This window comes from Brienomyrus brachyistius, unplaced genomic scaffold, assembly GCF_023856365.1.
Source record: "Brienomyrus brachyistius isolate T26 unplaced genomic scaffold, BBRACH_0.4 scaffold54, whole genome shotgun sequence".
Lineage (NCBI taxonomy): Eukaryota > Metazoa > Chordata > Actinopteri > Osteoglossiformes > Mormyridae > Brienomyrus > Brienomyrus brachyistius.
In genome coordinates, this window is record NW_026042329.1 from 422897 (window position 1) to 447099 (window position 24203).

Here is a 24203-nt window from a genome sequence, read left to right on the forward strand (position 1 = left end):
TTCCAGCTAAACATGAAAATCTGCTCTCTGAAACAGGCTCTAGGTCTAGCCAGGTTAATTGTGAGCTATTGTTAGCAATACCAGTTGATAAAAACACATTATGTTGTATTTTGCAAATAAAAACACTGTAGCAACACGATAGCGGTTGGACAGTACTGTGTGTATGACCGATTTAATGAGTCACAAATAAGACACAAATAACTGCTAATAAACACTATAAAACTACAGCTTTAACTTCTGTTGATGAATTCTGAATTCTGAGGTCAGGCTTGTGTAGATTCCTCCGACTTCACGAGTTGGAATTCCGACTTCAGGGAGCATACCAGTTGAAGTTTACAACTAGAAATTTCAAAATTATGGATTCAAATGGAACGTAGCATAATTCACAAATGAAGTGATAAACAGATACGGTGCCTGGAGTGATAATAATTAAACTGTAATTGTCCATTTCAGTTATTGGAGGAAAAAGCTCAAATGTTTCTGAAGGAAGAGCTGATGAAATTCAAAAGGTACCTGGATCAGAATGACCCAGAATGCTCTGAGCCTCAGCTGGAGGAGGACAATGACCTGGACAGTGATGATCAGATGCAGAAGACCTGTGGTAGAGAGGGAGCTCTGAAGATCACACTGTACATCCTGAGGACCATGGAGCAAAATGATCTTGCTGACATGCTGGAGAGGAGTAAGAGCTGTACCTCATTCAATGTGTGTTTGATTTGCCACAGAAACATAGTTTATGGAAAAATGTGCATTACATTTCAGTTTATCACTTATTTTAATTTCATTCAAGATTATAGGAATAAAAATTGCATGTTTACTGAAAGCTTGTGCATTTTTCCTTCATTTCATTTCAGGAAATCTTCTGTCACAATGTCAGCACAGAATCAAATGTAACCTGAAGCAGAAATTTGAGTGTGTATTTGAAGGGAAAGCTAAGGAAGGACAGCCAACACTTCTCAAAGAGATTTACACAGAACTCTACATAACTGAAGGGGGAGCTGGAGGAGTCAATGATGAACATGAAGTGAGACAGATTGAAACAGCATCAAAGAAAAGGGGAACAGAAGATACTACAGTCAAGTGCAATGATATATTTAAACCCTTACATGGGCGTGTGACACCTATCAGAACTGTACTCACTAAAGGGGTCGCAGGTATCGGGAAAACAGTCTCTGTGCAGAAAGTTATTCTTGACTGGACAGAAGGTAAAGCAAACCAGGACATTCACTTCATATTTGCTCTTCCTTTCCGGGACCTGAATTTGATTAAGGATGAATACAGTCTGACTGATCTGCTTCACCACTTTGTCCCAGAACTGAAATCGCTTGAATCCACTGAGCTGTGTAGGTACAAAGTTTTGTTGATCTTTGATGGTCTGGATGAATGTCGCTTTCCTCTAGATTTTCAGAACAATGAGAGCTGGTTTGATGTAACAAAGAAAACGTCACTGGATGTGCTGTTGACTAACCTCATTAAGGGGAATCTGCTTCCATACGCTCTCCTCTGGATAACCTCCCGGCCAGCAGCAGCCAATCAGATTCCTTCTGAGTGTGTCCACCAGGTGACAGAGATACGAGGGTTCAGTGATGCCCAGAAGGAGGAGTATTTCAGGAAGAGATTTACTGATCAGACCCTGGCTAACAGGATCATCATACATGTGAAATCATCAAGGAGCCTCTTCATCATGTGCCACATACCTGTGTTCTGCTGGATTTCAGCCACTGTTCTTGAGAGTCTTTTTAGTGAGTCTGACAGTGGAGAAATTCCAAGGACTCTGACTGAAATGTACACACACTTCCTGATCTTCCAGGCGAGTTTAAAAAATGACAAATATATGGAAAATAAAATAAAGCTTAATAAATTTACTGAATCTGGCAAGGAATTCCTTTTAAAACTTGGTAAACTAGCCTTTGACAACCTTGAGAAAGGCAATCTCATATTTTATAAACAAGATCTGACAGAGAATGACATTGATGTCACAGAGGCTTCAGTTTACTCTGGAGTGTGTACAGAAGTCTTTAAAGAGGAGTATGGGTTGTACCAGGAGAAGGTGTACTGCTTTGTGCATCTGAGCATCCAGGAGTATCTCGCTGCTTTATATGTGTTTCTGTCAAACTCATCAGCTGAGCTGCTGAAGACTGCAGTGGATGAAGCATTAAAGAGCAAGAATGGACACTTGGACCTCTACCTCCGCTTCCTCCTTGGCCTCTCAACAGACTCCAGTAAGAGTCTGTTACAAAGGCTACTGGGCCAGACAAGAACCAGCTCATATAACATTAAGGAAACAGCCCAGTACATCAAGGAGAAAATTCAGGAGAATTTATCTCTAGAAAGGACCATCAACCTTTTCCACTGTCTGAATGAACTGGGTGACAATTCTCTAATAGAGGAAGTACAAAGATCCCTGAGTTCAGGAAGCCTTTCAGCAGCAGACCTCTCACCTGCACAGTGGTCAGCTCTGGCCTTTGTGTTACTGATGTCAGATAAGGAGCTGGATGTGTTTGATCTGAAGAAATACATCAGATCAGATGAAGGTCTTCAGAGGTTCCTGCCTGTGATCAAGAAATCTAGGACAGCTCTGTAAGTGATCTTACATACGTCTGTTGCTAAAGAAGTACAGATGTTATTCATGATACTGCTTTTATATCTTATCAGAACAATTAGAGTGTATTTAAATAGACACCCAGAAATTATTTTTAATTCTGGTTACTGCAGGATATGTATATATTTGTAACATTCTCGGTGTGGTTCAGTGGGTTTGGACTTTGTGCCTGTGGTCAGATGGTCACTGGTTTAAATACCTGGCTGGCAGAGTGATGCTGGCTTTGGGCCCTTAAGCTTCAGGGGGCTGGATGCTGGCCAACCCTGCACTCTGACCTCCATATTTACTCTCACCTGTATGCATGTGTCAGAGAGAGTTTAGTATTTTTGTATTTTGGAAATTTAACAGGTTTGCAGGTATAACTAAACAGAAAATAAGGATTTCAGTCATGGTGTCAGCAATTCAGAAGTCATATAAAAATGCAATTTAAAAAACTTAAGCTCTTCTTGACATCGTTCAAATCCCACATAAACTCGCACATACACACATATCAGAGGCAGGAACTGAACCCAAAACCCTAGAACCCCTGGGTCAGCTGTAGTGCTGATCCCTGAGCCCCAGCACTGCTCAGAGCTTTATAAAGATACTTATGCATATTATCATCAGACATCAGTTCCGTTTGAGAGAACGTTGTGCGCGTTTTGGCTGCCACTTCTCACCAGTGTTTTTTATTCTTGTCCGCGTTTGTCAATCTAAATTTTGGATTTTAACTTCTGGATTGCCAGTTTCCCAGCTTCAGAACTGGCACCGTTTGGGCGTATTTTCCATTCCAACTCTCTCTCGCACCCTGATTACTTCACATAATCCACGAGCTCGCTCCCTTTGGTTTCCCCATGATACTATCTGTCTGACCTTCTTCCATACACCCCTGCTCACTCACTAAGGTCACTGGGCTCCAACCTTCTTACCTAAATTCAGATGATCTTCTGTGTGTGGCAGGGCGTTCTGTGTGACACCACCTGCATTATGGAACACACTTCCTCATAGTCTGCGTGAGATACAGTCACTTACCATTTTCAATCTTCAGTTAAAAACTTATTCAAGGAATGCTGTAATGTAACTGGTACTACGTAACACTGCCGTTATTGTTTTGTTGTTATTGTTGCTGTTGCGTCTGCATTGTTTTCTGTATCATTGTTTGCACTGTAAAGCATCCTTGAGTGTGAGAAAGGCGTTATAAAATAAAACTTATTATTATTATTATTATTATTACATTATCAGGGTAACTCACCCTGTAAAATCATTAAACAGCGGTTTGGTCTCAGCTCAGAGTCTCAAGTAGAAAATATTTGTGTTTCTGACTAGGACAAGGAAACAACAAAATTACTGATATACTTAAATAGATTAAACATTTAGAGAATGTTCAGTATCATGTCCTTATTTATAGTGGCTCTGTAAGATAATACAGAATAGGATTTTGGAATTTATGACTTACGAAAATGTACAACAAATAGCCAAATACACAATGAATTCACAGGAGAAGCTCTATTGTACCAAAATCAGCTTGTTTGAGTACATTGATCCAGTCCTGATCCACTAAAAGTTTCATGGTATTTGTGTTTTGAATTGAAAGTATTCACTGTATTTTTCATGCCGGGAAACATGAGGAACATCAGAGGATTGTCTAGTTCCTTTAGAAGTATATGCTGCCTCACTTATTGTATTCAAAAATTAAAATGTTTATTTTGATATTTATTCGATACACCTGTGTGTACAGTGTATGTATTTATATCTTATTCCTATTCCAGACTGGACAGCTGTAGACTCTCAGAGACATGCTGTGAAGTGTTGGCTTCAGCTCTCAGATCAAACTCCTCTCAACTGAAAGAGCTGGACCTGAGTGACAATGACCTGCAGGATTCAGGGGTGAAGCTGCTCTCTGCTGGACTGGGGGATTCACACTGTACACTGGAGATACTGAGGTCAGTATTACTGGCTATTCCACAGTGTAATCTGTAATTACTGAAACCTTTTATTGAACTCACATTTACTAAAAAGCAATGCTTCTAGTGCTGAAGTGTTTTTATTTATTTGAGCATTTTTGTCTGTCTCTCTGCAGGCTGTCATTGTGTAGAGTCACAGAAGAAGGCTGTTCTTCCCTGGCTTTAGCTCTGAGGTCAAACCCCTCACACCTGAGAGAGCTGGACCTGAGCTACAATCACCCAGGAGACTCAGGAGTGAAGCTGCTGTCTGCTCTACTGGAGGATCCCAGCTGTAAACTGGAGAAACTGAAGTGAGTACAGAATGTGTGTCTGTCCTGCTATAGACTTGTGTATGTGGAGAAAATGCAACAATTAAATAAATGGATACAGCAGTACTATGACATTCTGCTTCTGCTATAGTGTGGACCACAGTGCAGAGTGCAGGACCAGACCAGGGGTCCAGAAATGTAAGTTTGTTTGCATGTTTTTATTCTTAATACCATTATTGCTACTTTATGATAGCATTCACACAATTATTGTGGTGTGTGTGTGTGTGTGTGTGTGTGTGTGTGTGTGTGTGTGTGTGTGTGTGTGTGTGTTTTAAAAAAGGGCTGGTTTGGGTCTTTTAAATAGAAATGGTACTCTGGGAACTTCTGTATGAATACATTAAATCTTTTTGAGATTTGTTAGAATTGTCCTAAGACAGCACCTATAATCTCCCCAAACCGGCTGTGACACTGAACGTCTCCTCAGTCTGCACTAGTGATGGGAATTTTGGCTCTTTTTAGTGAGTCGGATCATTTGGCTCAGCTCACCAAGAAGAGTCGGCTCTTCTGGCTCCCAAATGACTCTTCATTTTATTACAACTTCAGCGCAGTTTTGACCCATGACTGATATGTGTACTAAACCTTATTATTTCCTCAGTACCATAATTTTACATTATGTTTGGTATAAAAAGATTAAACGTAAAAACCTCAAACACTACTACTCGTGTATTGAACATCATATATGTGGAAAATCTGTTCTTGTCTTTGATCTATTAACAGTCAAATAACATAAATAACAAATTATACAAAAAAAAATAATAAATGAATTACAACGTGCAAAACACCAGTATCCAACAGTTTTAGGTTCTACCCACTATAACAACTATCTATCACCTTTCTAACAGTGTAACATTTTGACAGTGCCTCAGCTTAGATGGCTAATCCGGCTTCTGAACTGTTGGATGCGCAGTTCTTAAGTGTCTGTGAAGGTTGTTTGTGGATCCTGCTCGAAATGACAGATTCATCTTGCAAACTGTGCATCTGCCTTTGAGTTATCATAGCTATTAAAATGCATCCAAATTCCACTTCATTTCCAACTGTCACTCATCTTGCCTACTATTCACGCACCACACTCCCTCTTTCTCTCCTCCTCTCCCTCCCTAGTGTTCTGTACCTCTACACCGTCAGCACGCGCAGCCCCGCCCCTCCCTCCGTTTATCCTGATGGTATGAACCTTGTCTGACTCGTCACGTGATCGGTCGCGTGGCTCGTACGCCAGTAACACAAACTTCAATGTCCGGATCCGGATCTTTTAAATGGCTCGTTTGCAACAAACACATCACTAGTCATCTGGATGCTAGAGGGGGGTACTGTATGTGTCCCAAGTAGTTTGAACAAAGTTTTATTTTATTATGTCCTGGGTATTACGTTAACGCCCTGCAGGTGGTCCTCCAAATTGTTGAGAAGTCATTTTTTTGGGGTTGGTGCCAGGATTGGCACTCCAGCCACTATTAAATAACTTACAACAGCTTGATACAAACAGCTAGATACTCTTCTGTTGTCCGCAGGAGTAGCCTGGAGGAAGACTGCATGCACCATGAAGGGGATGGGGGAAAACCTTCAGGAGCCCCATCCTCAATGAGTCAAAACCGTCGGAGAGCTAATAGGGTCAGGCCTGTTGGTGATTGGGGCTGATGTGGTGCTGCTGCATGGCAGATCTTGGGTCCCAGTGTGAGGCGACCCATCCAAGTAGACGCGAGGAACATCTTGTCTTTGCAGCAAGATGACCATTTTCCACTGTTGTCGGGGGAGCTTTGTAAACTCCGTGTTTCAGTGGCAGCACTCTGTGAGTGACGCAGACCAGGGAGTGGTCAGATCTCTGTAGGTGGGTATTCCTACTTTTAGTCTGGCCGGTCTGATGGCTGTCATACTCAGGCACTAGCTATTGCCGTAGTGGATCAGCTCCTTCCGATGGTGTCTGATGTCACTCCTTTCAACGAGTGTATTATGAGGCTCAGGCTAAGGGACTCATAGGGTGTCTTCTCTGTTGTTTCAGTGTATGCTCCGACTGCAGTGAGTGATCTCTCGTTGAGAGAGACATTTTACTCACAACTTCACTCGGTGGTTGAAGTTTGCCCACGAGGTGACACTCCTCTGGTCATGGGTGACTTCAATGTGACCGAGCTGGCTATGAAGATTGTGTCGGTCCGTATGGCTCTGGAGACCAGGGTGAAAGTGGTTCCTTGACTTTGCGAAAGTGATGTGATGTGGGAGACCTTCCCTGATAAGACCCTGAAGGTTGCCGAGGGTTGTGTCGGTGTTGCCAGTGTTCCCAGAAGGAGGTGTTTCATCTCGCAGGGCATCCTAGATATCAAGAGGAGTCGCAGCGCACGACTTGGTGGCAAGTCCAGTCTGTACTGGGAACTGAGGAACGGCTGTGAGGCTCCGAGGGCAGATGAGGAGGCGTTTGTTAGATGAATCTGCGAGCAGGTGACACTCCATCTGTGGCCTAGTGACCCATGTCCTGCTTACAAAGGAATCGAAGCATTGCGCACATCTGAATCTGTTCCTCGGAGGCTTGCAGTCAGGGTGGGTGACGGAACAGTCCTTACGGGTGACACTGCAGTTGTGACCCGCTGGACTAGCTACTTTGAGTAGTTGTTTAAAACTGACCATTCAGCTAGGATGTTGGATATTTCAGGGTCCACGGTTCTCGAGGCTGACCTTCCAATCAGCTGTGAACCATCCAATCTCACTGAGATTGCATGGGTGGTGAATCAGCTGGGATCAGGGAAGGCCGCAGGGATCTGTGGTATCCGGGGTGAACTTCTCCAGGCTGATGGTAAGGCTGTCCTCCTGGTATTACAGGCAATCTTTGCTTCCATTTGGGAGTCATGTGTCATCCCAACTGACTGGAAAATGGGACTTGTAGTCCTTATCTGGAAAGGGAAGTGTGATCGCCTGGATTGTGGCAACCACAGGGGGATAACACTGCTTTCAGTGCCGGGTAAGGTCCTTGCTAGGGTCATCCTTAACAGGATGATCACTTGCTTGCCTGTCAGCGACTGGAGCAGTCTGGTTTTATGCCTAAGAAGGCTACCATTGACCGTATCCTTGCACTGAGGGTTCTTATTGAGCGCAAGCACAAATATCATCAGAGGTTCTTTGCAGCCTTTGTCGATTTTCGGAAAGCGTTTGATTGAGTTGCCCTGTAGGACATCCTGAGACTTTGCAGGGTCCCCCTGAGGTTGCGGGACATCATGGCTGGCCTATACACTGGTACTGTGAGTGCTGTGCAGAGTGGAGGGAGAACCTCTGCTTCTTGCTGCTACTCTGTTCAATCCTTGTATGGACAGGGTGTTGGGCAGGGTCGTGGGATCCAGCAGCTGTGGGGCATCTGTTGGTGGAGAAAGATTTACTGATCTTGACTTTGCCGATGATGCTGTGATCTTAGTGGAGTCAATGGAGGCTCGGATCGGGGCTCTTGAGAGACTAAGCGAGGGGTCTGAGTGTCTGGGATTGCGGGTGTCCTGGATAAAGACCAAGATCCAGGCATTTAATGACTTTTTGGGTACAGCCATCAGCAGTGTGTCTGTTTGTGGGGAGAATGTTGACCTTATCGAGAGATTTACTTACCTTGGCAGCGACATTCATGTCTCTGGTGACTCTTCCTATGAAGTCAACAGACAGATTGGAAGAGCATGGGGGGTCATGAGTTCGCTGGAAAGGGGTGTGTGGCGCTCCTGATATCTTTGCAAGAATCTTTGAATCCTCTGACTTTGTGTCGAATGAGCAGTTGCTAGAGGAGTCCCGAATGAGGCACATTATCTGCATTGTGAGGGAGCATCAGTTACGGCACTATGGCCATGTGGCGCATTTCCGTGAGGGTTTTCTGGGACGCAGGATCCTCATTGCTGAGGACCGAAGTGGCTGGACCAGGCCAAAGGGAGAATTTCGTAGACTTTCTCTTTCGGAGAATTGAGTGTCTGGATCGTTTTAAGCGGCTGCTTCATTGTTGGGCTTCCTGCGTGTTTCGAGCAGCAGGAGTGTCTGAGCTTGGGCTTTATAGCTCTCATCTCCTCCATCGCTGAAAACCTGGTTCTGACCATTGGTTACTAAAAGTATAAACAATGGACATTTGATTGTTTTTCTTCTGGTGAATGAAGGCTATCTTCAGTTTCACTCTGAGGCAAGTTTCCTGTAGCGATTGTTGGAGGCGGGGCCGGTTTTCACCTGGTGTGTAAGTCATCAAACCTCCCCTTCAAGTTCACCGCTGTTGCCTTTGTTAGATGCTACTGTTTTCTTGTGGTGGTTTTGTTTAGGTTATTTTACCAATTAGTTATTGTGATTTTCTTTTTACTTTTTTATTATTGTGTTTTCTTTAATGGTTGTTTTATTGGTGTTTTGGTTATTGTTTCTTTTCTTGTTTGTGAATTGTTTCTTTAGGCCCGGAGCAGTTTGAGGGGCTAAGTTGGGGACTGGTGTTTTGGGTAGCGCACCCCATTGGCTTGTTAGCAGAGAACACTTGGAGAGGTGTGGAGTGTGTTGTGGTCATGTGATCCTCCTTCTCTCCCCCCCCCCACTTTTTGCCATTTTCTGTCCCTGTGGTAAACCAACCTGTGTTCCCTGCCTTGGTTTGTATTTGGGTTTAAGGTTGCTTATTTTAGGACCAATAGGATTAAGAAAAAGTATTTGTTGGAATCATGTCTTTGCCTTTTCCGTGTGACCAAACCTGTGGGCCTTGGTTTTAAGTGGGTTATCAACACGAGATTCCTTAGGGTGAAAGTCTCTTAGGTGGTATAGTAGAACATTTTCCTCTCCCTGCTCGTTTGATGAATGCTGTTTATAATTTTATTTACCTGTAATTAAGCCTGTTGTTTTAGCACGCGCAGCATTTCGCCCTGTCTTCCAGCCGGCGTCTGACATTTCCTGAGGTATTTCACATACTTGAATTCCTGCTTCGTTTTTATATTTTATGTATCGTACAGAATTATAGATCGCAGGCTAAAGTGCAGCGCGGCGTGTCTCACAGCGCAGGGGGCAGCCGGAGCGCCGCAGACTCGGGCGGCTACATGAGTATATTGGGAATAAAATGTGTGTATTGGAGCGAGTTCTGTGTTAGTGAGTTTGTGAGGTGTGACAGTGATAATGATGGAGATGCTGGGCTTCGTCATGGGATTAATCGCTCTTCCTCTTGCCTACAGACTCCTGCCAGCTGACGCTGGACCCCAACACAGCAAACAAATTCCTGTCTCTGTCAGAGGGGAACAGGAAGGTGACACGGGGGGCAGAGCAGCCATATCCTGATCATCCAGAGAGATTTGATGACTGGTCCCAAGTTCTGTGCAGAGAGTGTTTGACTGGTCGCTGTTACTGGGAGGCTGAGTGGAGTGGAGATGAAGCCTGGATAGCAGTGACTTATAAAGGAATTGGGAGGAAAGGAGGGAGTGATGACTGTGGGCTTGGAACCAATGACAAGTCATGGGTGCTGTGCTGCTCTCCTCACAGTTACTCTGTCCGGCACAATAATAAACACACTGTCATACCCATAAAGTCCTCAGACTCCCGCAGAGTAGGAGTGTATCTGGACCGGGCGGCTGGTACTCTGTCCTTCTACAGAGTCTCCTCTGATGGACTGACCTTCCTGTACAGCTTCACCTCCTCATTCACTGAACCCCTCTACCCAGGGTTCTGGGTTTATACAAACTCCTCAGTGTCCCTGTGCATGCTGGGATAGCTCACTGTGTGCTGGAGGAATCATTTTTACCTTATCAGAGTGTCAAATATTGCTGCTTCTCCAAGGTAAAAAGGTAAAATCTCTGCTTTTTAACCAGTATAACCCTTTTCACTCTTAAGTGTGATGTATGTAAAATAAATGGCTGGGTTCGGCAAGCTGAACAAACATGTAAAATAACTGTATTTGTTTCTAAAATGTAATCCTGGTGATTGGGGAGGGTTTCCGCCTCACCTTATGTACATTTTATATGTTACTGTCTATATATTTTATTTGCTCCTGTTGTGTCACCTGTGACGGGAAGGGGGAATTATGATTTACGGGTTTATGGTTTGGTTATGGCTTTCCCCCCCCCCTTTTTCCTTCTCCTTTAGGCAGTGCCACGAAAGCTTTGGGGCGTTAGCGCCGTCCGCCGGTGGTAATTGAGGGGCGGGATTTGCTAGATTGGGCGGTGGGAGGGAGAGACTTGATCGGGTTTTAAAGATGGCCACGTGAAAGGTTCAGGAGCGCGGTCCGGGGACGGAAGGCGATTACTACGGTTGTTTTTAAAGACGCGTCAGCGGGGCGATGCGGGCTTTCCCAAGCGGAGCGCGGACTTGAGTGAGCTGAGGTACCAGGCTACAAGTTAAGGGTCTGCGGTATCGATAGAGGGACGGCGAGCGCGCAGCCATAGCATCTGGGGAGGTAGGAGCAGTGGGAAGGCGACGCAGATGACGGCTGGGGGGGATATTGTGCTTAGGCCCCGGAAGTTCCTAACTGGTGGGGCGTAGGACGCTAGCAGTTCGGGTTACGGCAAGGACGGTGTTGTTCCGGGGTTGTTTGGCTTTATTTCCCCCGCAGGTCTAAGATCGCCGCCGTGGGTCGGCTGGCTTGGGAGGCACCGGGCTGGTGCCTATTGCAGCCAACGGATTAAGGCGGTGAGCGGCATACGAGCTACCAGGCTAAGAGGAGGACGACGGGAAGAGCGTTGCTTATCTCCGCGGGACCGAGAGAGCTCCGGAAGGAGACCGACGCGGCCGGAGTATGGCGGCCCTGCTGGAAAGGGATAGAGAAGTTTTTCTTTTTGTGTGTTTTGTTATTTTTGTGGGCCGGATGAGGGGAGTTCTTTAGTTTCTTTTTTTTTTGTTTTTGTTTTGTTTCTTTATTATTGTATTTTGGTTATTTTGTTTTGGGGTTAGGTTTATATAGGGGGAACCTTTGAATGTTACCCTTTTTGGTTTTGTCCTCTCCTACGTGACCTGATTTCCTCTCTCCGCTGCATAAGTGTGCTGTACATAAGGGTGCTGTGCCACTGTATAACTAGTTGTAGTGGAGATTGGGGGGAGGTGTGAGTGTTGTGGGTTCTGTATAGTGTAGTGCTGGGCAATGAGAAATAACACTTGTAGTGGTGGTGTGATTTACCTGTTGGTGGGAGGGAGGTGGTTGTTGCCTGGGAGTCTGGAGTATCTGTAACCGAACCCCAAATAAACCTGTGCCAAGCTCACCCTGTCTGTGTTTGCCCCGTTGTGTCGTTGCCCCAGTAGATCCTAAAGGGTGTGTGGTAGTATTTTGCTGTGTGAAGGAGTAACTAAAGACCCAGTAAAAAAATAATTATTAGGCGGTGGGGGTCCTACACCCTGGGCCACCACACTACCTGAACTGACAATATAAGCTTCTTGTTCTGCCCAATTACTGCCCTGGTTCAGCACTGCTCAAAATATAACTGAGTAACATAATTTATGTAATAAAATAAATGCACTTTAATGTAAATCATAACTAACACGGTTAGATTGAATCAGCATATATAATAACCATGTAAAAGTAGACGGGAGACATAACAGCGAAAGCAAAAAATATCCGTAGAGCTGAAAACAAAAAACGTGACGAATCACATTAGTATCACACGTATTTTGATAAATTTGATAAATAGGAATAAAAATTTCCTAACTAAAACGGTGAAGTGAGAGTCGACAAGCTAATGTGCTTAGATCCCTAACAGCGTCTCTAACACAGGAAAATAATAATTAAAAGCCAAACTAATTGCTTACTACCTAAGTAAATAATTACAGAAATAATAAAAAAATGATGCGTGACCCGGCTCGTCGGCTCCTCGTGTGTGCCACGCCCCCTGATTACCCACGTGTGCTTCCCTGATCATCTCCAGCTTTGTCCATTTACTTTGATTGGTCGTGTCTTATTTAAGTCCTGGGGCCTCATGTATAACGACGTGCATAGAATTCACACTAAAACATGGTGTACGGACAAAACTACTAATGTGCGTAAGTGTAACCCCTACTTCTATTACACCAAATTAAATGTACACAACATAAACAGGGGTCGGGTGCAGGGTCCTTTCCCTTATTTATATATATTTTCTTAGTCCAATCACTGAGGGTTTTAGAAAGAAAATATGATGTGGACACGAAATGCCTTACTTCAAAACCATCTTTTTAATATATGAATTAACATAGCCAGTTAGGTTAACATAAATTCCCAGTATATAAATCAAAACCAAATCGTATATTATTTCAATAAACAAAAATTATATAGTACGATAACCAGAACACAAACATATATATTTATAATTTTCAATGGGTATCCAAATGTTAATTATAAAAGAAAATTTGGCCAGCTCCTCACTGTCCCGTCCAAAAAAAAAATATGGCGACTGGCACTCTTGCTGTCTTTCGGCGGGAAAGGAGAGACGAAATGGCGACGGAGTCGTTTTCCTCAGCCACTCGTCCTGACAAGGGAGGCTGGCGAAGAAGACTGGCAAAGAAGGCAGATTTTGGTAGCGAAATAGTAGCTTAGGCGCCACAGTTGTCGGCAGCAACGCTCAGCTAAAACCCCGCTCGCTCATGGCGGCTTATATTCGCCAACTGACGCAGATCGTAATCACACACAATTAAAAGAATCTTATTACACCATACTATCTGATGTACATATATACTTAAAACAAAGGAAACCCAATTCTGACATAGCACCAGCTTACCTGGCAAAGAAGGCAGATTTTGGTAGCGAAATAGTAGCTTAGGCGCCACAGTTGTCGGCAGCAACGCTCAGCTAAAACCCCGCTCGCTCATGGCGGCTTATATTCGCCAACTGACGCAGAGCGAAATGACACAGAGCGTAATGACGTAGAGCGTACCTTACATTACTCTGAGCTACCGCAACAACACCTACAATATGCCTCCTTCACTTAAAACAAGTGCAAATTCCAGGTAAGCTTAAATATATATATATAATTACACACAAAAATTTGCTTATAGAAATTAAGGTAGACACAACCACATATACACATCCCTTTACAGACAAAACAACAAAAACAAACAAAGAAAAATAAGAAAATAAATTACCAATATACCATGTGGGTTACATCTTTCCCCGCTTAACAAAAATATGACGTCCCCGTCATATTATCCTACCCAAAACTGCAATAATCCCAAAATTTGCTTATGCAAAGAAATTAAGCACTCATGAATTACCATGCTATTAACTGGCAAGTTAACAACCTGAGGTCTACAACCTATGTGAGAGCCCACTTGGTAATCACTTAGGTAAGCTGGTGGGTTTCGCCTCCTTTGAGGCCTACCTTGTGTTGGGGTAGAATTCCTATTAATTTCTCCATCTGACTCATAACTAGATAGAAATTCAGGAGCTTCTGGATTTAAGGATGTTTCCCTAAATGACTCACTCCCTCCAAGTGATCTCAACTTGTCCTGCATCACAGACTGTCTTTCTGCATCTGACATGAATGTACATTCTAACCCAGACTCATCATTGCCTCTTGCGGAACTCGGAGAAATCGGAACTTGTCCCGTGTCTGCACCGTCCCCCAATCCTAAATCCACAGGCAAAAATCCACAGGGGAGCAGCATATCTCTGTGGAGAACTCGCTCTCTACCCTCACCCCCCTCAGACTTAACCACATACACAGGAATGTCTTGGTCTGGCTGTTTCAAAATTACATGAACAGCAGATTCCCACCTATCTGAAATTTTATGTTTCTTTCGAAGGCCCAAGTTCCTAACAAGAACCCTATCGCCAACATCTAAGGGCATAGCCGTTACTTTAGAATCCCACTTTTTTTTTGTTCAGATTCTGACGTCTTTCTGCATTCTTTGAGGCTAAGTTATACGCATACTTAAGTCTGCTTTTAAGGTCACGCACATAGTGCGAGTGTGTTTTAGAATCATGACCACGGGGACTAATCCCGAAGCATAAATCAATTGGCAATCGAGGCTGTCGTCCAAACATTAGAAGGAACGGCGCCTCCCCCGTGACATCATTCTTTGTGCAATTATATGCATGCACCAACGGCCTTACATATTTCCTCCATTCTTCTTTTTTCTTTTCCTCCAAAGTCCCTAATAAATCGAGTAGAGTCCGGTTAAACCTTTCTACTGGGTTGCCCCTGGGATGATAAGGTGTAGTGCGTGATTTAACAATGCCTGCTAACTTACACAATTCTGCTATCACCTCTGCCTCAAAACATGCCCCCTGATCACTATGTAGACGACGTGGAAATCCATAATGGCAAATAAAATTCACCCACAATACTGCAGCCACTGTTCTAGCGGTTTGATCTCTGGTTGGGTATGCTTGGGCATACTTGGTGAAATGATCAGTTATGACTAAGATATGCCTAGTGTCTTTTGTATCAGGTTCCAACGACAAGAAATCCATACACAGGAGTTCAAGAGGGCCTTTGACCTTGATATTCACAAGTTCAGCTGCCCTTTGAACTCTGCTTTTGCGTCTCACACATCGCTCACACGTCCGACACTTTGCTTCTATGTACCGCATCATTTTAGGCCAATAAAATCTTGCCCTTGCCAACTCCACAGTCCTCTCAACACCCATATGACCCACTTCATCATGTACACCCCTAAATGCTCTCTCTCTTTGACTCTGAGGCACGACCAGTTGATGAGAATCTTCACCCATATGATTGCGCACCCTGCGATATAACACTCCGTCTATGAGTTCTAACCTGGATCTCTCCCTCAGTAACAAAAGTACCTCTGGTTGCTCACACGTTTTATCCAATACATGGGAATCCAGAGTCAAAAGCTGTATGACGCGTGACAAACTCGCGTCTTCTCCCTGCAACTTCTGCCAATCATCACTGGAAAAACCAGGCAATGTAGGCTGACCAGGCCATAACATTGGCTCTTCCAGGTCCTCTGGAACCGCACTGTCGTCACAGAGCAGGGTCTCTACAGCCGGGATGAAGTTCTCTGCTATTGTTTCATCTCCACTTTCAGACACCACAAGAGCCCTCACCAGGTGATTTGCACATAAAGTGCTCACTGCATTGTTATCCAAAACATTACACTCATCAGGTGCTAGCTTAACACGATCAAGCATGCTGGCAATTCTCTTATCCATCTCATCCACCTCCTCTAAAGATGGTGCATGAGGCCGCCTTGAGAGACCATCGGCATCCCCATTGCGCGTGCCCGATTTATAGTGGATGTCAAAATTATATGCAGATAGAGCAGCGAGCCATCTATGACTGGTGGCATCCAATTTGGCACTGGTCAGTACATAAGTTAACGGATTATTATCCGTCAACACTTTGAAGGTGGCACCATACAAGTAATCGTGGAATTTTTCGCTGACCGCCCACTTAAGTGCGAGAAATTCCAACTTTGAGCTGCATAATTTCTTTCTGCCTTAGAAAGTCCACGGCTAGCATACGCCACTACTCTGGTCTGGCCATCTTGTATTTGATAAAGCACCGCACCCAAACCTGTGGTGCTGGCATCAGTGTGCAGAATATAAGGGAGCTGCCAATCTGCGAAACCCAGAATGGGGGCTGCTGTGAGCTTCTCAATAACAAGCTCAAAAGCCCTCTGACACTCCTCAGTCCAACAATCACCTAACAATTGTGACTTAGAGCGGGGCGCATACTTACTGCCACTCCTACGGGTGGAGAATTCTCCTTTCAACAACTCGTTCAAAGGCCTGACAATGTGAGAGTAGTTATGTACAAATCTACGGTAATAACCTGAAAACCCCAGAAAAGACCTAAGGTCTCTGACTGTCCGTGGCCGAGGCCACTCCCTGATGGCAGATACTTTATCGGGATCAGGTTGAATACCGTGCTCTGAAATAACATGACCAAGGTATTTTACCGAAGTCTGGAAAAATTTACATTTTGATGGAGATAATTTGAGACCAAAATCTGAGATACGTTTTAGAACTCTCATTAACCTCTCCTCATGCTCCTCCAATGTACTTGAAAAAATTATCAAATCATCCAGAAACGCAATTACTTCTTGGAGATTGATGCCTGCCATTACTTTCTCCATAGTCCTCTGAAAAGACGCTGGAGAATTTGTTAGCCCTTGAGGTAACTTACGAAATTGCCAGTTTCCAAAAGGGGTGGTGAATGCAGTTTTATGTCTGTCTGAAGGTTCCACATCTAGTTGGTAATACCCACTTTTGAGGTCCAAGACACTAAACCATTTAGACCCTGCCAACAAAGTAAATGTTTCCTCAATACGAGGTAGTGGGTATGCATCTTTCTTGGTGAAACCATTCAGCTTCCGGTAATCTACCACCATTCTAAGATCTCCATTCTTTTTGCGGACTAACACTACAGGTGAGGCGTAAGGGCTAGTAGATTCTTCTATCACTCCTGCCACTAATAGGTCATGCAAATGTTTCCGTAAGTCATTAAAATCAGCAGGGGAAACACGTCTAGTTCGTTCCTTAAAGGGAAAATGTGGTTCTACCTCAATGCGATGAGTGACACCAGTCATGTGTCCAATATCTAGATCATGTCTAGCAAATGCGTTTGACACCTCCTTTCGAATTTTGTTCTCTATGTGGCCTCTCAATTCAACTGGTATAGGACTATCTCCAAAATCCAAATTCAGCACATCAGTTTTTGAGCTGAGGTCCTCCTGAGAGGAGACCATATGCAAATGCGCACCTTGTAGCGCCACAGTTCGTGATTCCGCACCAGTAATGGATTGTACAGGTACCACCCAGTCAAGCAGAGAACATTCCGCAATGACAGTCTTTGGCCGTAAAGTTATATCATGTTGGGACACATTTTTAACCACTAGTTTAAGTGCATTACAAGACCTATCGTTCACATCTACTATCTGATCATACACCACAAAGCCGCCTGGAATTGAGCTTTCCTCCAAACCACTCACAAGGGCCCGACATGCAACTACCCCCTGCTTCATATGACACATGCCTTTTAGGACCTTCGACTCCCCATTCTTTACACATACTGGAAGCTTTCCACTCAATGTCACCCTCAAAACATAATTTTTCTTAGCCTGCTCTTTAGACTTGGACTGTCTATTATACTCCGAATAGACCATGGCCCAGTTAGTATGAATGGGCAAAGACATTAAGAAGCGCTGGCCTCCCTTCTTCCTACAATCCTGAATCAACTGACGCAAAATATTTGTGCCTACAAGAAAGGGTACCTTCTCACTATAAGTCTGATCAGGACTCACTAACACTAAGGCACTAAACCGTCGGCCTGTTCCACATGCGGTCTGAGAGAAGTTCACTTCCACCTCAATATAACCTAAGTATGGCACACTTTGCCCAGCTGCTCCCTCAATGTGTAGTAAGTCGTCAATAGAGAACAGCTCTCTATGAGATAAATACTGACAGTAAAACGAATGGCTCAAAATGCTCACTTGTGATCCAGTGTCCATTAAACAAGGACACTGTATACCATCCAACCAAGCTACTCCTTCACACGACTCCCCCACAAGGCCGTCGGGAATCCTTGCAATATCCCCTCTGCCGGGAGGATGATTGCGTGGGCAATGATCTGACAGAGTGGAACTGGCTAAGGTATGGGCTCCTGCCTGTTCCATGGCAAGAGCCCTTGATAGTTTAAAGGCGGCTTTGAGACTAAATTTGACTGTTCTTGAGTACTTTGGTGACGTTCACACAACCTCACTTGCACCAACTCTGCATTAGTTGGGTTAGAGCATTTAGGCAGGGTATGGGAATCTTCCCCGCAATTGTAACAGAAACTCCTTGGTCTACTCTTAATTGTTTCAATCGCTGCTCTGACAGGGGTAGTTCCAATAACTCGAGTGGGCTTCGGCCCAACCTCCCTTTTCTTTTCATTCCGATGCTCTATTGTAGCAGTAGCCCTCCTAAGCTCTGCCTCTAAATACTGGATCTTTGCCTCTAGCTTCTCTTTAATTGAATTTTCTGTATCAGTCAAGTCACTGTTGACCACTTCGGACTTAATCGCTGCCTGGGTTTTAACATGCGCCCTAACAGAGCCGTTACCTAAATGACGCCTCTTCCTCATCTCTTTCAGACGAACTTCCTCCTCATATGCCCTGATTCTATACAACAACTCTGAGAATGAGGGAGGCTCCTGAAAGGGATTTTCACTACTTTCTTTCAAACGCAAGGTAGCCAATAACTGATCCTCCCAGCAACCCCGTATAAATTGCTTCATTAACTGCGTCTCAACATCCTGCTTGGCTACTCCCCTTCTTTCTACAACCTCCTGCAAAATAGCTTGGAGGCGGCGCAAATAGTCTGATGCTTTTTCACCATGGTTCTGGTGAGTTTCAATAAACTGAATATATAATTCATCTCCTCGTGTAACACTACCATATGCTCTATCTAACTCCTGGACATAAGCGCTAGGAGTCTCACTGGGTCCAATTCTAGAAGCTACCTCCAATGCTGGGGAGAGCAGACTATCCAAGATCGTCCTACGTTGCATTGCTTCAGAGATACTACTGTCATTCAACACCTGATAAGCACGTAGTCTCCATGTATTAAAATCTGCTTCAGACTGGGGTTTTGGATAGTTTCCAGAGAAGACGCAGCTCGCGCATTGGGGGACCACATGCACGTGCTTCACTTTTCACTATATGCTCAACCACAACCCTATGGGCTTCTGCAGATATGGGTATGGTCAGTAAACCATCATTTAGGGTGGGCTCAACAGGGCCATCCACTTTACCACTAACGCCCCCTGGTAACTGGGGGCTGAGGGGCGATTTAGCTTTGACCCCAAGGACTGGCGTGGATGCCATGAGAACTGGGTTATTAGGCTTTTCCCCATAGATACAACTTAAAGCTCCCTGCTCTACTGAGGCAGTGCTGATACCATAAGTAGTAGCTAATTCCGAAATCTGTCCCTTAAAAGCAATTGTCATGTCATTGATAGCATGTGCAAGGGGCACTATTTCCTTACCAAGTGGGCTCCCACTTACCAATTCCTGTTGATATTTGTCTATCTGAGCTACTTCCCAGCGAGATCCATCCTCCGCAAAATGCTCCTCATCTAGTAGCATTGGAGTCACCCCAAACCCAAACTGGCAAAGAACAGTATTAGATTCTTTTTCAAGTAAAACAATTTTCTCAACATCATCAAGGGATGCAAAAGCCTCCTGCACCCTTGCAAGGGTGATACATTCATTAGGTCCCTTAAGCACTACTGTCCGTTCAGGATCATACCCATATGCCTTACAGACATCCATGGCTATCTACAATAATAGAATGAATTAGATGTAATGAAGTAAGACACTTCTAGTCCCTGTTCGGGCGCCACTTTCTGTAACCCCTACTTCTATTACACCAAATTAAATGTACACAACATAAACAGGGGTCGGGTGCAGGGTCCTTTCCCTTATTTATATATATTTTCTTAGTCCAATCACTGAGGGTTTTAGAAAGAAAATATGATGTGGACACGAAATGCCTTACTTCAAAACCATCTTTTTAATATATGAATTAACATAGCCAGTTAGGTTAACATAAATTCCCAGTATATAAATCAAAACCAAATCGTATATTATTTCAATAAACAAAAATTATATAGTTCGATAACCAGAACACAAACATATATATTTATAATTTTCAATGGGTATCCAAATGTTAATTATAAAAGAAAATTTGGCCAGCTCCTCACTGTCCCGTCCAAAAAAAAAATATGGCGACTGGCACTCTTGCTGTCTTTCGGCGGGAAAGGAGAGACGAAATGGCGACGGAGTCGTTTTCCTCAGCCACTCGTCCTGACAAGGGAGGCTGGCGAAGAAGACTGGCAAAGAAGGCAGATTTTGGTAGCGAAATAGTAGCTTAGGCGCCACAGTTGTCGGCAGCAACGCTCAGCTAAAACCCCGCTCGCTCATGGCGGCTTATATTCGCCAACTGACGCAGATCGTAATCACACACAATTAAAAGAATCTTATTACACCATACTATCTGATGTACATATATACTTAAAACAAAGGAAACCCAATTCTGACATAGCACCAGCTTACCTGGCAAAGAAGGCAGATTTTGGTAGCGAAATAGTAGCTTAGGCGCCACAGTTGTCGGCAGCAACGCTCAGCTAAAACCCCGCTCGCTCATGGCGGCTTATTTTCGCCAACTGACGCAGAGCGAAATGACACAGAGCGTAATGACGTAGAGCGTACCTTACATTACTCTGAGCTACCGCAACAACACCTACAATATGCCTCCTTCACTTAAAACAAGTGCAAATTCCAGGTAAGCTTAAATATATATATAATTACACACAAAAATTTGCTTATAGAAATTAAGGTAGACACAACCACATATACACATCCCTTTACAGACAAAACAACAAAAACAAACAAAGAAAAATAAGAAAATAAATTACCAATATACCATGTGGGTTACATAAGCAAGAAAAAATCCAGATGCATAAAACTTTGCGTAAGCACAGATCGACGCACATTCCCTTTATAAATGCCAATGAGCGCGAAATTTTACGTACGTGAACGAGCCCACAGCCACCCCCCCCCCCCCCCCCCCCCCCGACCCGCCCATGATTATGAATATTTGCATATGTAAATCTGTATCAATACCCGCTTTGTTCTGTTTTTCTTAAACAACAATGGATAAACCACGCGGGAAAAATAAGTATTTTAGTGAGTTTGAAGTGGAGGTCTTGTTAACAGAAATCGAGAAAAGAAAAGTGATATTATTTGGTGGTTTAATTAGTGGCATCAGCACTAAAGTTGACGGAGCGGCAGAACGTGGTGGAGTCAGTTAAAAGTGTTTTTATCTATTCGCACGGTGGCCGAAATTAAAAAGAAGTGGTCGGACATTAAAGTCGACGTGGAGTCTAAAGAGTCTTAACAGCACCGCTGGCTGCACACATTCCCGTGCCTCGGAAACCGGGGGGCGACCGCCAGGCCGTGTACTGACTGAAGCTGTGCTGCAGTCACAAAATGCAATAGCACACGCTGTAAGAGATGTTGCCAATGAATTAAAACATCTAAATGATACGATATGTGATATTAACAACACATTAAAAGAATTAGTTAAAAAATAAATGCGGTGTTCGTTCTCTGAAGGTTCTTTTATAGCAATGTGAGTGCAGTCGATGGCTCCGATTACATTGGGAAAACCGGACATCGCTGCAAATTACACTTTAATGTTTGCCTGTTCGACCACAGTGTAAGAAAATTTAACATATCTTGGTGACAAGCGGGTTATGCCGTCGCATACAGCAGGCATGGCGCGACTTAGTGTTGATTAAATCACCTGACTATGATCCCTGAATCCGCACTCTCTTCCAATTCTTCCATAAGCTACGTCTTCCAATAACGCAAGAGCTGCCACCGCAGTTGTAATAGTTCGGTCATTTTCTGCACCGTTTTATTGTTACAAATTGAATAAAAATCAGGTTCCGTACATTTGTAAACAACATACAATTAATGTCGGTGTATTGGATAAAGTCAGCGTCATGATTGTGAGTTTAAAAAAGGTAAACCACAGTAGCAATGATTTACCACTGAGAGCCGTCCGTGTACAAAACCGAGTAGAAACGTGCGTACGCCATGTGTGGAGCTGCCGTGAGAATGTGCATAGCGGTACGTCAAGTTTCGTTTTTATACATCTCGACGTGAGCGTGGAAACGGACGTACGCAACATTTTCGGACGTACACACCGTTTATACATGAGGCCCCTGGTCTTACCTGTTCCCCTTGTCCGTCATTGTGGTTTGGTGATGGTGTGTCGGACGTGTTCTGTTTCTAGCCCTTGTCACGTAATAAACCCCAAGTTTTGCCCCGATTTTGGCTTGACTGCCTGCTTCATACCCGCCTACCCGCACGCTCGCCGCTCCGCTTGACAGTGAGTGTGACACGTAACACATTTTTAATTTTCACAGTTACGGTTTAACTTCAGATGGCTGAACCTCACGTCCACCCCTTACTGCCGTCCTGAGGTAAGTGCGGGTTTCCCGTCGGCAGTGTTGCCAACTATTTTCAATGGAAAGTAGCTAAAGTCTGCTCAAAAAGTCGCCAAATGTCGCTAGATTACGTCATGCGTATATTTGCATATTGATGACGTAATTACGTCGTATTTGCATTCTGCGTGTTTTCCATAATCCTTCCTCATGTGTCCAATATAAAACTGTTATCAATTACTCACTGGTCAGAGCAGACACAGGGGGATGAGTAACTGTACCGGTAAAGCAAGACCTCACGCTTACAGGACAGTAATGGACATTTGGAAAGTTGCTAAGGTTTGTCCAAAAGTCGCTAGATTTGTCGCTAGGCGCTTTTTTGAAAAAAAGTCGTCAAGGGGGTCTGAAAAGTCGCTAAATCTAGCGACAAAGTCGCCAAGTTGGCAACACTGCCCGTCGGTCGCCATGACTCTCCGCTCGCCAGTATCTCCTTTTTCAAAGCTGTGGATATTTCCAACGCTGCAGGTAGGGTACCAGTGGACGGTGTCGTTTGCTGGTTGTATGGGTGGTTGTAATGTGCTTTTCGATATATCTTTACGGTTTGCGAGGGCTTGGTATATCTAGCCGCTTGCGGTTGCTCCCGTTTTAAGATTCTCTTTTAATACCGCTTGTAATCCGTCAGGTATGTCTCCCCTCTTTTTTCTTTTTTTTTTAACAAAAATGTTTGGGTAATAAGGGCATGCCTAATGTTTTTGTATTTTGTAGTGGATCGTGATTTGGTGGAGTGTTCCTGGACCGACGTGAGCCAGGCAACCGGCGGGATACTAAGCCACTACAATTGCTGCTGTTTTGTCCTGCTGTGTTGTGCTTTTGTTTCGTTTATTTTGTTTTTGGGTTCCCTGTTTTAGTATTAGGTATTTGTTTTGTACGTAAACCTTGGGGCGCCGCTGGAGAGATTCGGTGTTGGGTGGTGAGGATCTGTTTTGGGGGGGGGGTAGGTCGTGGCGATATAGCGCTGCGTGGTCGCTGTGCCTTTTTAGCCCACTCCCCGGGTGTGTGTGTATGCCATGTGATGTGGTGACCCCTTGGAGTACCTTCTGACAGTTCGCCCCCATCACCCCCATGGTAATAGCTGCCGGGTTTGGGTTTCTTTTTCGTGTGATTGGAGTGTTTTGACATGATTTGATTTGCACCATTTGTGATTGATTTTTCAAGTAATTTTGTTTGCTGTTTTGGTTTTTCCTTTTGGAGTGTGAACTGAACGCAGAATAAAAGGAGTGTTCATGGTCTTCACGTCTCCCCGGCGGTGATTACGAATCTGTGTCCTTTTATATCGGAGTGGGTAGCCAACTCCTGTACTTAATTCTCTGGGTGCAATTCCCAGAGTGGCGTAGTCAGGTTCTCCATTTCTGTATCCCTTGCTGCTTCCTCCCTAAACACCACACACATTTAGCAACAATGAGAATGGACAGTTAAGGTGATTTGTTATTCTGACTGCAGCCTTTCTATGTTGTAAGACCAATGT

The 24203-nt window shown here is 44.1% G+C and overlaps 3 protein-coding genes and 1 long non-coding RNA gene across 4 annotated transcripts in view; 3 read left to right on the forward strand and 1 right to left on the reverse strand.

Moving 5' to 3' along the window:
- The window catches only part of LOC125724087 (uncharacterized), a 198776-nt gene extending 196829 nt beyond the window's left edge, over positions 1-1947 (reverse strand). The window contains exon 1 of the long non-coding RNA XR_007387131.1: positions 1919-1947. This is a non-coding gene — a long non-coding RNA (uncharacterized LOC125724087). The remainder of the gene's footprint in view (positions 1-1918) is intronic.
- LOC125724024 (NACHT, LRR and PYD domains-containing protein 12-like) overlaps positions 1-24203 on the forward strand; it is a 593671-nt gene that overhangs the window by 399059 nt on the left and 170409 nt on the right. The window contains exon 18 of the mRNA XM_049000874.1: positions 4439-4524. Within this exon, the coding sequence (XP_048856831.1) occupies positions 4439-4524 (86 nt within the window). The remainder of the gene's footprint in view (positions 1-4438; positions 4525-24203) is intronic.
- Positions 1-24203, forward strand: part of LOC125724029 (NLR family CARD domain-containing protein 3-like) — an 89129-nt gene that overhangs the window by 20196 nt on the left and 44730 nt on the right. The gene's annotated exons all lie outside the window — the stretch shown is intronic.
- On the forward strand, positions 9810-11573 carry LOC125724081 (stonustoxin subunit beta-like). Its single transcript, XM_049001037.1, has 2 exons — positions 9810-9884; positions 9995-11573. Exons 1-2 carry the CDS (start codon positions 9863-9865, stop codon positions 10525-10527), a joined length of 555 nt encoding a protein of 184 aa, XP_048856994.1. The 5' UTR covers positions 9810-9862; the 3' UTR covers positions 10528-11573.